The sequence below is a fragment of the Saccostrea cucullata genome, unplaced genomic scaffold (genome assembly GCF_032062105.1).
Source record: "Saccostrea cucullata isolate Sc308-1 unplaced genomic scaffold, CSIRO_AGI_Scuc_v1 ctg5782, whole genome shotgun sequence".
NCBI classification, from domain to species: domain Eukaryota; kingdom Metazoa; phylum Mollusca; class Bivalvia; order Ostreida; family Ostreidae; genus Saccostrea; species Saccostrea cuccullata.
The window spans coordinates 1-17457 of NW_026932423.1; the positions used below are offsets into that span (position 1 = coordinate 1).

The window sequence follows — 17457 nt, forward strand, 5'->3', positions numbered from 1 at the left end:
AGAGGTTAAGCCAAAAAAAAAAAAAGCTGCGAAAGGCAGAATTTTCATCTTTCATTGCAGGAAAAATTCTTGGATGGTCGAAATGATGACTATGCAAGCACGGGCACGGAATACTAATTTTGACGGGACAACCAGAAAAAAAATAGAACTTAACTGAAAAAAAAATTGTGGACAAGAAAACTTTTGAAAATCTAGTGACGGGGTGGGGTTGGGTTTGAGGGGGAAAAGTGTATTAACCTCCTATTTTTTCGTTTTGATTTGAAATGACGGTGATACATGTATAAAATAGCAATGGTTTTTAATGACAATGGTATACAATAACAACGATACATTTATAAAATAACAATAATACGAGGTTTGAGCAATAAACAATGTAAATACTTTTTATTATAATAAAAAAATAGAACTATTTTATTTACTTTTTCACATTTTAAATGTTCTATCACTGAAAATCCCATGAATCTTTCACATCGCCCTTGCTAAGAAATTTTCTTATAGAGTAAGCATGGTCACTACACTGAGCTGAAATCTATAATTAAATTTTTTTTAAATTATATATGTCAAGAAGAGGAGAATGGTTGCTTATTTGAAATTTTTTTTAGATAAATTGCTAAAAAAAATCAAATTATGGAAACGTTTTTACATCTGGAAAGAATAGTCTTTAATGCTATATAGTTTTCAGACTGATTTAGAAATTCAAAAATAAAAATTGAGAGTTAAAATATAATGATCAAACTGGTCAATTGAAATCTGTAGGGGCACGACACCAAAATGTCAATGCTGTGTGCAATATGATGTCTGAAAATGCCAGTTTAAACTGAATGACATTGTCAGCAAATACAATTTTATCATTGAGTCAAATGCTGACTGACGTTTTTCATACTAAATGTTATTTTATGGCACAATTCCGTATGTTGTGCTTTGTTTGATGGTTGATAGAAAAAACAATAGAAAATGTATTGAATTGAAAATTGTCATTTATTTAAATGACGAAGACAAAACTCACAATTACTCTAATCAATCATAATTAGTCAGATCAATAACTCTTAGTCATACATTTCAAAATCAAATTCACAATCAATTGATATATTCAATCACAATCAGTCAATCTATCTAATCAAGAAGTGTCAAAATCATAATCATACTAACCCATAATCATAATCGGGTATGATAAAATGTATGATCACAAATATAACATATGTGACAGATTAGAATTAAAAGCAACCATATACACATCAACTTCAAATTTAAACACTTTTAAAAATGATTAGATAATGTGAAAAATGCTACAACCATCAAAGATGGGGGGGAAACCTATCCATAAACCTTTGACATGGCTAAAAGGCTATCTGTATTAAAATAAATACCAAAAAAGGGAGGGTGGGTTGGGTTTTGTAAAATCAAGTCAATAGTACATGTGGTGATTCTGCATGGAACCCTTGCTTGGGATGGTTTTTATGACGTATTTCCGGAAGTGTGCACTACGCGTCAAGTCATACCAAGTAATCAAACCTACATTTCTGTGAAGTGTAATGTTAGAGTTATTCCCCTTTTACTACAAAGATGTGCCATAAAATTATTTATAAAATATAAATGTACTTTTATGGCACAATTCTGTATGTTGTGCTTTGTTTGATGGTTGATAGAATGTATTGAATTGAAAATTGTCATTTATTTAAATGACGGAGACAAAACTCACAATTACTCTAATCAATCATAATTAGTCAGATCAATAACTCTTAGTCATACATTTCAAAATCAAATTCACAATCAATTGATATATTCAATCACAATCAGTCAATCTATCTAATCAAGAAGTGTCAAAATCATAATCATACTAATAAATGTCTTTTATTATTTATACACTGATCCTGAATTGACGACGGATTTTCCCGTTATTTCCCAATGATGACAAGGAACACACGAAGGGTGTGACTGGTCGGTAGGGGATGCTCATTCCTCCATGGCACCTGATCCCACCTCTGATGTTTTCGAGGTCCGCTCTGCTCCTAATTTGTATTGTTTTATGAACTTTGATATTGAATAATGTTCGTTATCTCCATATCCTTCACTGAAAGACATTTCTAAAAAGCTAATCAAATAATCAACACAACATTTTCTAGAATTCTGACTAAGAGAATGAATATAATAACATTTCTTCAAAAACGTACTTTTTCTTGCAAATGCCTTACTGGAGTATTTTCTTTCATGCGTTTATTGTGCCAACGATCTATTTAAATAGAAATTTTTGGATAACAAATCAGGGGTGCACTTTTTAAAGGTGAAAAGAGCGATTAATAATAAAATGTGGAGTCAAAGAAAAAGGGATCGTCTATATAATGTGTACGAGGGTTAATCCAAAAGTTTGTAGAATTTCTTTCTAAAATTCTATCGTGATTTGATGAAAACAAACAACAGGCATATTTATAATATAAAGTCATATTGCAATAATATTGGAAAATTTCACCACTTTCCAATTACAAATAAGATCACATGAGCTTTCTGAAATTGGAATGTTGTGAAACCCGGAGGAGACTTCGACGTTACATCAAGTTTGATATGTCACGTCACGTTATAGAAGCATCTCATCCTAATGTTCAATTCGAATATGTAATTCTACATAATGCTGCTCTTTTCTCAATTTTTTTCCTCAAGGAAAGCCTAGGTATCCTCTCAAACCAACCTTTCTTCATTGTTCACTCACATTTCAAAATACTCCCCATCTTTCCATATGATGTTCCATTTTCAGTAGCAAGGTTATGAACAGTACGTCAGGCAACAAGGTCCATTAACGCTTTTAATTTGTCTATGGGGATAAACACTTAAAACAGAGCCTCCAAAAGGCGGACACACCTATAATCAGCGTCCATGGAAGTTCTATTTTTCTTAAATAGTTCTTATGCCAAAGGAAAACCAGTAACTAAATGAATTTTCCCTAGCCTATGACAATAATATACGCGTTTAAGATAGAGAGATTCCGGGATTTTCACAAAACATGTGACTTTACCAAAATTCGACGTTGTCTAACAACTTGAAGATGAACAAATAAACAAAATATCCAGTAAAATCAGTAAAACTCCCACACAAAGGTTTATAAAAGATCAAGCAATCGTAATAATGACACAATTTTCGTTTTTATACCTTATATGGCGGTTTTATTCTTATTTCATGCATTAAAAATTAAAATGATAATAAACGCGTAATGTGTCCCCCGCATTTCCAAACAACCGTTTCTATGGTAACTGCCATAGAGTTACTATCATAAATATTTAAAATGTTTTTTATTTAAAATATTCAACAAGTTTCTATATTCTCATTTGTAATTTTCAACCAATATCAGTTAAAAATAAATAAAATATGAAGAAATTCCACGAACTTTTGGATCAACCCTCGTATGTAATGTGAAACAAGGGCTCCAAATGTGTTTTTCTAGTTTACATTTTTAAGAGGTCCAGTAAAACATGTAAATAAACCCGAATGAAGGACCATCAATGGTAACCTTTATGTTCAAATTGCACCTAGGAATTAAACAGTTTTCCTCAAAGGAAGTCAAAATACCGGTCCCCAGTTTAATTTTTCTGTACCTGACGACGCTGTTACATGTAAGCATAAAGAAATAAATGAAAGTTTGAAGAAAAGAAAGTTTACAGAGCATTGCCATCCCACACATTTGATATATCATAGTCATTGGGTGAACTTTTTATGTAAAAAATACATGAAAAAATAAACGGAAGATTGTACAATTTCAGATACATCATGGAAAGTGATCCGATATTCATCAATGTCTTTCAGATGAGTATGCTGAGATTTTCTTGTCTCGGGAACAAAGATCTAAGATACTCAGTACGTGTAAAGGGTTAAGGTAACAGAAAACACTTTGATTGTTTGAAAATATAACAAATACGTATTACGTTTTTTTTTATATTTAGATGACCTTTTGAATTTTTATAAAGAAAGAACTCGTATTCAATAACAATTGTATACAATGAAAATAACCTACACCGACTTTTAAAATAATGTATTGCGTAGCGCAAATTCGCTGAAGAAAATGAAATGGCAGATGCCCAATCAATAATTTTTGAAGAAAAACAATAATCTATTGCAGATTCAATAATAAAATTCTATGAGTCCAAATGGAAACAATACGTTTTTGTAGAAAAAGACAAATACACAACAAAACCGCGGCGCTTATAGAGTGCTAATAAATTAAGAACATGAAACTGTTTTAATTTGACAGCATCAAAATCAAATAGAAAACGTAACATACCATACGACGTACACTATCGTTTTATCTAATTGTTTGTTTATTGTTAAACGTCCCTCTCGAGAATATTTCATTCACATGAAGACGCCTACTACTGTATACACGGAAATTTTCGACCCCTTATTTGGGCGAATAAAAAACGGTGCGAATTCAAATGATACAGTATACTATCTTAAACAAAACTCTGACAGGGCGAATTTAAAAGTTGGCAAAATTGTTTGCTAGTGTGAAAGGGCGAAAATAACACGGGGAGAAAATAACCCTGTTTACAGTACCAATTTAGGTGGACGGTAAGTAAGGAGAGTTGATCTCGATAGTAAGCAAATCCTGAAGGTTGGAAGCCTACTGCACATGCTCAAATTAATCTCTTTCAACAAGACTCTTGACTGCCTCCATAAACCCTGATGAGCAGATTCTGGTCAAACTTACGAAAGCCCAGAAGGCTCATTCGAGATTCAAGGTTCGAAATACGAGATTCGAAATTCAAGTTTCGAGATTCAAGATCTAGATTAACCAATCAAAAGCTCTCAAAAGGCTCATTCGAGATTCAAGATTCGAAATACGAGATTCGAAATTCGAATTTCGAGATTCAAGATGCAGATTAACCAATCAAAAGCGGGTTCAAGATTTGATTACTCCCGTTTATTATGATTTTACTATCAAGAAATCGTTTAATATATAAATAACAAATAAGTCATTTAATAAAATTACAATGCAAGAAAGAGTGTAATTTATATAAGAAGGAAATTTAAATAATCATTGGATTTTTGATCAGCAAGATATACTTCAATTTATATTATGGTTTTTTAAATATTAAATAAAATACATATATCAGGAATATATATATATATATATATATATATATATATATATATATATATATATATATATATATATTTGTATTGTCTACTTTGTTGACGGGGTTGATGACATATAAATAAAGTTATGAATACGTGGAAAGTGTCTAAAGGTTAACAATAACCCCACCCCTACCCTCCCCGCCTGCCCATTTTTCCAAACACACTGAAAGGCTTGAAACTTGAAAGACGACGTAGTATTGATAAAAAAAATCGCTTTCGTTTTCTGATAGAGGAATTACATAAAAATTAAGTATGTAATTACTTATATTTATCTAAGGCTTTGATTTCTTGAATTAATTAAAAATTATATCTACAATACAGCTTGGCGATATGAATTAAAATAAATGCGGCATCTATTTTATCTTATATCAAATAGTAGATGAGTCTAAATTAGATGCAGAACTATATAGCGTTATGGGGTTATATTTTAGTCTCTGACCATAGCTTTATGGCCAAAGACCAAAATATACCCTTATAAAACCTTATATAACGCTACAGTTCGATTCGGCAGTCAAGTCTCACTGCACAAATGTACCCTTTATAGATGTGATGAAATATATACCCTTAAATTATTGTGCAGTATAGACACGATTCATAATATTTCATGTCTAATTATAATTAAATGCAACTTTCTCCATCAAGAATGATCCGATGAAATAAAATTAGTTGACCTACTTGTTCGACAAGTCAACGATAAGACCATAATTATAATATTCCATATATACGTATATACTACTTTGTTAAATTAGAAAAATAAGATTATATATGTATTTTTCAAAATGTAATCCAAATTTTATTTTTATTTCGTTTTAATACATAAAACATTTTTTCTTGCATTATCATTTTAGCAAATGATCCATTTGTTATAAATATATTCAACGATTTCTTGATAGTAAAAACGTTACAAAGGGAAGTAATCAAAAGTTGAACCCGCTTTTGATTGGTTAGTTTGTATCTTGAATTTCGAAACTCGAATTTCGAATCTCGATTTCTGAATCTCGTATTTCAAAACTTGAATCTCGAATGAGCCTTCTGGGCTTTCGTAATACGACAAACTCCATCTTATATAAACTTACAGTTGGATCATTGAGGTTGATAGTGGTTGGGCTCTTGACTACTTTCCCATGATTTTCTCCGAGTTCAAATCCATCATGGCAGAGTTGATACATCTCATATTCATATCTCAGCAAACCTGACAAGTCATTACCCCAGCCATCCCACGTCATAGTTATGGTGGGCTATAAACAATCAGAAATAGTTTAACAAGTGGTCACAAAAAGAATTAAAAAACATATATTAGTAGGCCATGAAAAAAGGAAATTGTTTTGTGACAGGCCATAAAACTTAAATTAACATGTAAATTTTGTTTTTTCATATAATTTTTAATGTGTTAGGGCAAAAATAACAAGACAAAATTTCCAGAGCTTGATTATGAGAACTGGGCAGTACTTACTTGTTCTGTAAGGTCCACCACAGTTAGGAACTGGGGACATGAGGCTGAGGAAGCCACGCAGTGATAGGGGTTGACTAAGTCCCACTTGTACACAAACTCGCGTTTATTGCTGGTTTGTTTCAGGGCATGATACTCAATCCTGTTCCCTGCCTCTCGATTCATTATCTTCACATATTCTCCTAGTTTTGCTTCAATGTTGAATTTCACTCTATTGAAGATAAAGAAAGAACATTATCTATATTATAACACAAAACATATATTATAGCATGAAAGAAGAGCTTCAGTGGCCCATGGCAGGCATGTAGCAACAGGGGGGGGGGGGGGGCCAGCCCCCCCACTCTTTTTCCCAACATTACCTTTATTACAGTAAATGTCCATTGAAAATATGGTTGGCCCCCAATTTTTTTTACAGTATATCACTTGTTGATTTTATGAAGGGTTTGTTTCTCTGAATCAGTTTCCCAGATGTTTTGTCCTTCTTATAATCTTCAGCATCAATTTCTAATAAATCTTCACACGTCTTTCTTATCATTGTCAAATTGAACGTGTTCACTTCTTCGTTCGTGCAAAATACATGAAGAACATCCTCTGGTCCTTCTCTGAGACACCGTTCTAACATCAGATTTTGCTCCTCTGTTAATGGCTCATTTGTCTGTCTTACACGAAGAGAGTTCAGCCACTCAGCAAATGACGCATCTTCCTTTTGCCTCATTATCTCGTTTAATTCGATGACTTTAAAACAGTCAAACCAGTAATCAACAGGATACGTCAAATTTTCTTTATAGAGTCTCTCATTCTTCCGCTGCTTAACAGGAGGAAGCTGATAGAAATCCCCCACTGCGATAACACAAACACCTCCAAATGGATCTTTGCATTTTTTAATTTGCACTAGCCGTTCATGTACATAATACAGAAGCTTTTTGTATACCATTGATATTTCGTCAATGATAAGAATCTGTATGTCACCTATCTTGACTCTCATTTCACTAAGACTTTGTTCTCCTAATGGCTCATATGGCAAAGGCAGATATTTTGTAAGTGAAAATAAATGATGAAGCGTATTTCCACCAATGTTGAAGGCTGCTGTTCCCGTGAATGCCGAAAGGAGTACAGTAACCTTTTCTGGTTCAGAAGTCATTCTAGAAAGCAAATGTGACGCTTCATAATGAATTGCTTTTATAAGATGACTTTTACCAGTACCTGCACCACCAGTCACAAATAAGTGCAAGGGTTCACATTTCTTGCCATTAATCTTTGCTAAACACCACTCTCGAAGCAAATAAAATATCTCACTCTGTTTTTCATTCAAATTTTGGAGAACTGGTAACATTTCATCTCTTGAAATAACATTTTGGTGAACATGATACAGCACATCTGCATTATTCATCTCACTTTCCATATCTGGTATAGCCTCCCCATCATTCTCTTGTTGCACTGTGTTTTCCTTCCTCTGTGCTATACCTTCTCTCCTTAGTACTTCTGTTTCTGGACATATGCGTGACCACGCATCCTCTGGTTCACCATTCATTTCATATGCTTCTTGGGCTATGTCCAAGGACTGTTCATTTTGTGCATAATGGGATCGATTCAAATCTACTATTGATTTCACTGATTGCAGTCGCCTTGTCCCTTTAATTTTCACATGACCAGTTTCATAAAAGTCCTCATATAATTCAAATCCTGGAGGCTTCAATTGTTTGTCTGTTCGGTAAGGAAGAAAAAGTTGCAATATAGATCGATGATATTTTTCCGACATATTTTCAACATTGAATCTTGGATACCTTATGACAGCATGTTGTGTTCTTGTTCTGCGTTGCACATATCCCTTACCATTCTGCAATTCAAACACATTTTCGTTTTCTTTTTTTGGAACTTGAGATTTAGCAAGTACTCTGAATTCAGAGCAGAAGTTGGCGAGACACATGTCATGGAACATTGGCTTATCAGGACGGTTCTCATAACGCTCAATTATGTTTGTCATCCAGATATCATTTTCATCATCATCCTCATCACTGATTATTTCTTCATCATTTGATTTCTTTTTGATCAAAGACAGTGGTTTGCTTAAGCGTAATGGATTGTCACCAACGGGAATAAAAACAACTTTTCTCGAACATTCTTTCATTTTAAGATTGCACACCCTATAAACAGCTTCCTGAGCACTGACCTCTCTGTGATGCAAGTATGCTGAACCAATTTTCTTCATTGTCTGTCGAGCATTGAGATTTCCCTCCTCTGCCTCTATTTTTGTTTGTTTCAGTAACATGCCCATCTCCCTTTCTGATTTTGATATGTACGAAACGATGTAAACAATACAACTGAATGGATCCAAGACAAACTGAATGTCCATATTAGCATCCCAACATTTCAAGAGACACTGGTTATATTGGTTCGTCCATACCTCATTTGGGTTACGTTGGAGAACAATTGACCTCCTTGCGGTTAACATATTATAAGCTTCTTCGTATAGTTCCTGAGTTAGTGAAAGGTCATCAAATACTTCTCTTGTAGTTTTTCCTTCGCCATCATTTTGTATTTTATCCCATACACTAATCAAAATTTCCTTTGCATATGCTTTGTTTACTTTCTCCTCTCTAACCTCTGTTTCAGACTTACATGTATCTATGTTCTCTTCTTCTGAGGAAATTGTTATAAATGTCCTTTGGGATGGAGGCCTTGGGAAATTGAACCTACAGTCAGTGCCTTTCTTCTTGCAAGATTTTGAATGATTCTTGCTATGCTGCTGTACATCCAGAACACTTTTTCTCAGCTCTGCGTCGTCAATTTCCGAGGGTATGCCACATGTTACATATTTGTCAATGAAGTTACACACAACTTCCTCTCCATCAGAGTCAATGTTAGGTGCATTTGCAACCCAGTATAAACAATGCATATGTGGTGATCCCCTCTGCTGAAACTCGACTCTTTGGAAAAAGTCTACCACTTTTCCGATTGGTTCACAAGGTGAAAGAATGACCTCTCTATGAAATACCTGAAATCTATGTTCGAACATTCGAGCAACTGTGACAGGATTGCATCGCAAAACTTCATTCTTTTCTGACCATTCCATTTCATCCGGATTCCTGTCATCACCCTGCTGCCTTAATATAGCCCTTACTGCATCATTCCATCTATATTCTGCTGCACTAAACGAACAAAACCACGTAGGTATTCCTAACTGCCGCAACATTGCAAAGAGATCTTTCTGAGCAGTTGCCCAATATGCGGGTGTTCCTCTTATCGGCTGCATGAACCTTATTGCCTCATCATTCCTCAACAAACTAGAGAGCGTAGAAGGATCTTGAAGCATATTTGCTGTCACTGGTTTCCCACTAGAACATTTTGACAAAGATTTTCTGAGTGAAATCTGAGTTTTTTCAATCACTTGGTTGAGTTCGGACATGTACTGGCTAAAGAAAATGTAATTTGTGTCCTTTGCAAACCTATTATCTGCATTCATTACCCTATTGTTAAAATACCTAGATAGTGTTAATTTTTGTGATCTTTCTTCATTCCAAGAAAATCTTCCGCTTGGGAAATGACAAGGAAACGCTTTTGCCTCATTTCCAGGCTCTTGTAGCATTCGCACAGGATTCTTCCCTTCACCTGGTGCAATGTTGTACACATCATCGAAATAATGGTCCAAAACTTCTTGTGCAACATCTACGGGTTGTAAACAAGTGTCAAATGCAATCATTTGATCATCGTTTTCATTACTCTCTTCATTTTCTTCTTCACAATCAGTCATTTGCCCAGGAATTTCCATGTCATCTTCCCGAATGGATTCAATTACGACATTTTTGTACCACTGATTGTTCTCTTTCAAGAATGACAGGGCTGACATTACATGGTTTGTATTAACAAACTGATATTCAAAATAACCTTTGTACGCCAGCTTCCTTTTCAATTTCACCCGCAACAACAAGTTATCATCCTCTTGCTTTGGTAAACTGGAATTTTTTCTCATGTCTGAGGGCACACATATAACTGGTCCGTGTACATTTCTTTGTCCACCATGTGGAAGAGCCATGATTTTCATGAACGGTATGTGAAGTGCAATGAGATGTTGTTCTAAGCTGTTTAAGTTGGCCAATTCAGGTGGAATATCCTCTAAAGTCATATTGTTTGCAGCAGCCTCTGGTGGTGCTTTTCCACTTAATATTTTCCTATGGCAAGTGTAACAAATCCATGATGATGATTTGGTGCATGTGTCTGGACATGATTCAGAACATTCATGGATATACTTGCCAAGCAAACAAATATGCGAGATAGTTCTTGCTGCTTCATTTTTTTCATACAATTGATGTTCACAAACTTGTACTTGATTTCTGAACAACAGCCTATGACAACAGGTACATGCATAATCTGGTCCTTTCGATGCATTTTCTTTAAATGATCTCACAACTTCCTCTGCCTGTTTCATGTTGATTTTTTTCATTTTCCTATTCTGTTGTACTCTTCTCTTTTTTCTATCTTGAACGTCAGGGGATGACTTGTAACTAGTCTTGCTACGATTCTTCGTGTTTAATTGAACTTCAGCATCAAATTGATATCTTCTTTGAGCTTGTTCTTTCTTTTCAGCTCTAAAAGCTTCATTCCTTCGATACCTAGAGACATTGGCAGCTTTGTTCTTTTTTTGGTAGAATTCATCTGCCTTGTATTTATCCAATATTGTTCGTTTTAAATTGGCTTTATGCACAAGGTCAGTCCTGTACTTTTCAGTACTTGCTTTCTTAACATTTTTCTGGTGTTCCATGTCAGTCCTGTACTTTTCAGTACTTGCTTTCTTCACATTTTTCTGATGTTCTAAGTTTGTCCTGTACTTTTCTGTACTTGCTTTCTTAACATTTCTCTTGTGTTTCAAGTCAGTCCTGTACTTTTCTGTACTTGCTTTCTTAACATTTTTCTGGTGTTCTAAGTTTGTCCTGTACTTTTTAGAACTTGCTTTCTTTACCTTTTTCTGATGTTCCAAGTCTGTCTTGTACTTTTTTACGCTTGCTCCCTTCACATTATTCTGATGCTTCAAATCTGTTCTGTATTTTTCTTTACTTCTTTTTTTGGCACATTCTCTGTGCTTCAAGTCCAAGTTATATTTTCCAACACTTTGTATCTTCTTTTGCTCTTTATAATTCAAATCCGTTTGATACTTTTCTTTGCTCCTTTTCAGCACTTTTCCTCTGTGTTCAGCATTTAAGGCATATTTTAACTGGTAAGCAATATTTTTATGATAACGATGCCTATTGCTCAGTTGTGCTTTCAACCTATAGTCTGCTTTTGTATACATGTTCTTCTTATGCTTCAACATTTTTTCCCTGAACTCCTCATTTTTCTGGTATTTTTTCTTTAGTGCAGTCTTGCGATTTTCATTTGAGTCCACAATCGCTTTTAATTCTGGAGCTTTGCGCCTATTTCTCATACGCATTTGGTTTTCTTTTCGAAGGATATACTCTCTTCCACCAGGATTATTCATGAGGAAACAGTCAATTTCTGCCAACCTTGATGTCACTTGCAAAACAACATCATAATGATTCTGTTCTCTGTGATATAAATATATAGCTCCTCTATGATTCACTGATTCAGCACACAGATCATGCCCACTGAACTGAAGCCACCTCATGTCTGAGTAAGTATATATGTCTACATTCAACATATGTGCCACAGCAAGAATCTCCAGTTCCGTTGCCCATATACCTTCATGTGTCATGTTACTTGAAAGCAAGTATGACCTTAAAGATCCCTCTGTTCGCATGAATTGTTGAAATTCTATTTCATTTTTAAGCAAGTGTTGACATACAGCTTCACGAATTTGTTTGTGATGATTTTCAGAGTTTGTCAAGCTAAATGATATAGCCCTGAAAAAGCAATTTCCATCTCTTTCAATATCTTTACAGCTCTTAGGCACACCCATATCTCTTACAGATACTGAACTGTTGTCACATCCTGAAACAACATATGACAGCCCCATTTTCTTGCACAAATCCTTCTGATTCTGAACAGACAAAGGAATAAAATCATGCTGCTTGCTTTCTTCGCCCACAAAAATCACTTCATCTGTCTGTAACATCTCTGGTTGTTCTGTTGATAATGCATCCTGATTTAAACTTATTTCTGCTCCTAAATATCTCTCAGCTTCTTGGTCAAACACTTCAGCCATAGCAAAATTCTTTAGGGAACATAATACCCCTGTTAGTTCACATTCAACAGTTCTTGAAAAACCCATTGAAATTGCTAATGACCTTAGGTGCAAATAAACATCATGAACATTCTCCAATAGAATTCTTGTACTCTTTCCATGCACACTAAGATATCCACGAGAACATCTTGAATGAGAATCAAATATGAAAAATCCATCAGTTGTCTTTCCAACTACCAAAGTATTTCCCCCAAAACATACAAAACATCCGACTGTTTCATGAAGTGCCATTTGCAGAGCTTCAAAAAGGGGATAAGCATTAAAATCTTCATAACATGGCTCCTCCTCTGATAAGCTGATTAAACTTGATACTGATACCTTCACCGTGAATTCAAATGTTCTACTGAAGCATTCAAAATACTGCGGCAACTCTTCAACTAACAAATATCTACTTGTAACTGTAGAACTGTTCTGCAGGTATGTGTAAAGTTCGTCCCCATTCACTAAAACTTTGTTGACATCAGCTGTTTGCCAGATTTTTGCATTTTTCAGAACATGATAAGCTATAGCTGATAGACAATTTGCCACACATTGAGTCCCTGCATTGTCACCAAACATAGGATCAGCTTGATGGAAAGAGCCCTGGACAGATACAGTATATGAATTTCTTGCTTCTAAATTTGTATTCTCCTCAGCAAGACAATCCTGCATACTAGTACTTTCTTTCTGATTACTCTGTACCTTCAAATCTTTTATGTTCTGACCCTTTTTCCTGTGAAAAATTCGTTCATTTGTTAATTTCATATCTTTCTTTCCTTCATTTCTCCACTCATTTTCTATAATCTCTGTATCATCTCTGAAATCCAACATACTTTCTACAGTCTCCAACATATCTCTTTCTCTGTTTACACTTTCTATGATATCAGGTTTTTCGTTCAAGTATCTGTTTGTTATTCGTATAGTTTCCAGTTTAGAATTCGTTAAAGAGCCCTCATCTTTTGATATTCTACTGGTCTCCTCCATCCTGGAGGTATCCAGCTGCGCCTGTCCTGCTGGATCAGACATATGCACTATGTCCGATCCAGGTGCCCTCGGTGGAGCACAAACCCACGGTGGGGAGTCAGTGGACGGTGCCTTGCCCTCGTCATGGACAAACAGACGACTTCCCCGAGGAGATGGCAACCTCGGGGCAGGTGAATGCATTTTCACTCGAGGTGAGGCCTGCACCCTGGCCAGGGGTTTTTCCTCTTTAGGTGGAAACCCCATCGAACCAAGCCCCGGAAAATTACCGGGAGGAGCTGAATCAGCTCCATCCACTGTCCCGCAAGGAACAGCAGACTGTTGTGACGTCAAAGCTGTGACTTCATCTGGCAGAATTCCTGCAGGCTTTTGCCTCTTTTCTCTTTTTCTCATCTTGTCTTGCATCATTCTCTGTCTTGCAGACATTTTCCTTCTCTTTGCCATCTGAAAAACATTGATAATATACAGTGGCTGCAACATTAATGTTGACAACTTACATGAACGATCATGATACACGAACGATCCCGCACATTTAAACCTGTTACATGAACAATCCTTCACACATGATTCCACACGTTACATGATCTTACATGATTGCTAACGCAAATGCACGGTTCTTCACTCAAAATAGTCAAAATATTTAGGAATCAATATTTTCAAAACGAAATACAGCTCTATACTAATTTAAGATTTCAAAAAATTTTTAATATCATTTCATAGACTTTGAAAAAAACCCGAAAATTAATATTTCTGAAGCTAAATACATGTAAGACTTAATATCTTAGATTATAAATATTTATTTAGGTATTCTACGACCTAAGAAAACAGATTTTTTTCTTCTATCAGAAGTTGTAATTGAATGTGGGTCGTATAATTGGATTGAATTGGGTTTCATGATATGCAGAATGGGGGATACGATTGAAGAAAAAAAAAATGGCAGCATGGAATGACTTAAATTACAAATTATATTCGTAGTGTTTCCATAGATTCAATGTTTGTGCAGGACCTTGGTCCATGTTTGTGAATCTCTAAAAATGAACTTGCCAATTATTTAACTTTTTTTATTTGCAGAAATCTTAAAATTAATTAAAAGTAAGCTCCAGAGATAAACACAGATAATCAAAACCTCCGAAAATCATGTCAGTGCATGTATATTCGTTGACTAAATATTTATGTAAGCATTGAGAAATGGTTATATATTTGTAAAAGAAATATTTATATTTGATGTATTGATTTTCAAAATATCTTTTCCACAAAAACAGTAAACAAGAATAAAAATAATATTTTAAAGAAAAAAAAAACGATGAAGATCTAAGTATGGTTTATCATAATATTGATCGAGCTATTTGACAAGAACTTAATAGTGTACGACTTAACATATTTCTTGTTTATGAGCAATAATTAGTTCGTTCTGCATTCAATGATGTTAACTGCGCTTCATTCATTTTATTTGCATTTATTAAATAAATAAATTTTTAAAAAAACAATAGAAATGCTTTTTTTACAAATAACATTCCGATAAAATTTTACAAATAAAGTTTACACGATTCTAAACGCACAATCTCGCACGATTAAAGCCCTAAGCGATCAAGTCTGATACACGCACAATCTCGCACGTTACACAAATGATCACACACAATACACAAATGTATCTACATGATTTATTTGTCACCGATACCGTTGCAGCCACTGTACAACTGATTACTAAAAGTACCCTGAAGACAAGAGGCCATGGGCCACATCGCTCACCTGAGAAGTTTTGACCCGTTCTTTACCGGATTTCCCCCCTTGTAATACACATTGAGACCCCACCATACCTCACTGATCACAATTTACACAATTTGAAATCTACACTACAACAAGTTGCTTTGATTCCCCATCGTACAATTTGATTCCCAATTGTGGCCTCGTCCTACCCCGGGGGGTCATGATTTTAATAATTTAGAAACTACACAGTCACTACCCAACAATGATTCCACATAATTTTCAGCTTTTCTGGCCCAGTGGTTCTTGAGAAGAAAATTAATAAAGATTTTTCCTATATATTTCTATGTAAAACTTTCATTGCCCATTGTGGCCCCGCCCTACCCCCAGGGGTCAAGATTTTAACAATTTAGAATCTACACTACCCCAGGATGCTTCCACGAAAGTTTCAGCTTTTCTGGCCCACTGTTTCTTGAGAAAAATTTTTAATGACCCAACCCTATTTTTGTTTTTTCTTGATTATCTCCCCTTGTGAGGGGACTTGACCCTTCATTTTAACAATTTAAATTCCCCTTCACCCAAGGATGCTTTGTATTAAGTTTGGTCAAAATTGGCCCAGTGGTTCTTGAGTTGAAGTTGAAAATGTGAAAAGTTTACAGACAGGGACAGCTATACGAATGGACAGACGGACAAATGTAATCAGAAAAGCTCACATGAGCCTTCGACTCAGGTGAGCTAAAAATGTATCCCACCTTATGGCATGCCTTAGAAAAGATTGTGTTAAAATTTCCCGCATCTGCGATGAGTAGTTGCTGAGAAAAATGTGACTAAAATTTGTTACAGACAGACACATGGACAGACAGACAGATAAAACAGTATACTCTCCTCTCTATCAGAGCAAGGTATGGAATGGGGTATAAAAAAAACCTCTCATGGAAGGATTATAAATAATTATAATTTGATAACTTTATGACCTGTTTAATTTTTTCAATGGTGTAATTAACAGTATTTTCGCAACTTTTATTGGTAAACAAAATATATAAATTTCCAACAGTATGGCGCAAGTTATATAGCATGTATAACTTTAAGTTATGTTACACTACTGAGAGTGGTACCATGAATCACTAATCAACACAGTGAGGTTTTGAAAGAATGACAAAAAAATTATCATCATAGTTTCACAATGCTCACATGCAACATAAAAAAACAAGACTTTTATGAAACATGGATGCCCCCATATTGACAGCTTACGGCGAAGGTTGAAATTTTTCAAATGCATCTTAAACTCCAAGGTTGAGGTCAAAATTATTTGTATTTGCAAAGAAAAGTATTTTCATCAGGAATATACATGTGAGATACTATGAACAAGAAATACATCTATAGCACATGAATTCATTACATGCAGTAATAAAACATGGCGTCGTGTCTACAGCATCTGCTCTTGAGTCGTGGAATAGAAGTTAGTCCTTATGTTGCTAGTTCGAATCTCACTATGGGGCGTGGAGATTGGTTCTTTGGATGAGAACGTATAAACCGAGGTCATGCATTGCAGTAAGTATTGGCATCAAAAAGATTCTTCAATCGGATGATCAAGAATTTACTAATTCCTAATGTAATGTAAAATTAATATATGCATTCACTACATTGATAATGAATAATATAATTTTACAAGACCTGCTATTCTCGAGAAATTTTTTTTTACTAATTCAATTGTAAAACTCTAAGCCCTTCTTCATTTTTCCTAAAGGTACAAAAAATTAATGTGATTTAATTAACACTACCCTGATGCTTGCTTTTAAATTCCACTCATCATAATCTGGTTGCTTTCCTAAAGAATTTAATTTTCTACTATCTATAAATACAAGGGCTGATATAAACATGATAAATGTTTGAAACTATCTCTATATATTCACAAACACAATTTGGACATGAATGAAATAAGGCAAGCTTAAACTCACACGTTATATAAATAGCATATTGTATGATCCTAGGTATCATGATTTAAACAATTTAGAATTTACAC

At 34.7% G+C, this 17457-nt stretch overlaps 1 protein-coding gene across 1 annotated transcript; it reads right to left on the reverse strand.

Annotated features, from left to right (window-relative positions):
- Positions 1-6200: 6200 nt before the first annotated feature.
- Positions 6201-14174, reverse strand: LOC134235086 (uncharacterized; the record flags this gene model as incomplete). The annotated part of the gene is made up of 3 exons (XM_062717169.1): positions 6988-14174; positions 6578-6785; positions 6201-6362 (listed from the first exon to the last, which is right to left on the reverse strand). Coding segments are annotated over exons 1-3 (7557 nt in total), but the record flags the coding sequence as incomplete, so codon positions are not given.
- Between the last annotated feature and the right edge of the window lie 3283 nt (positions 14175-17457).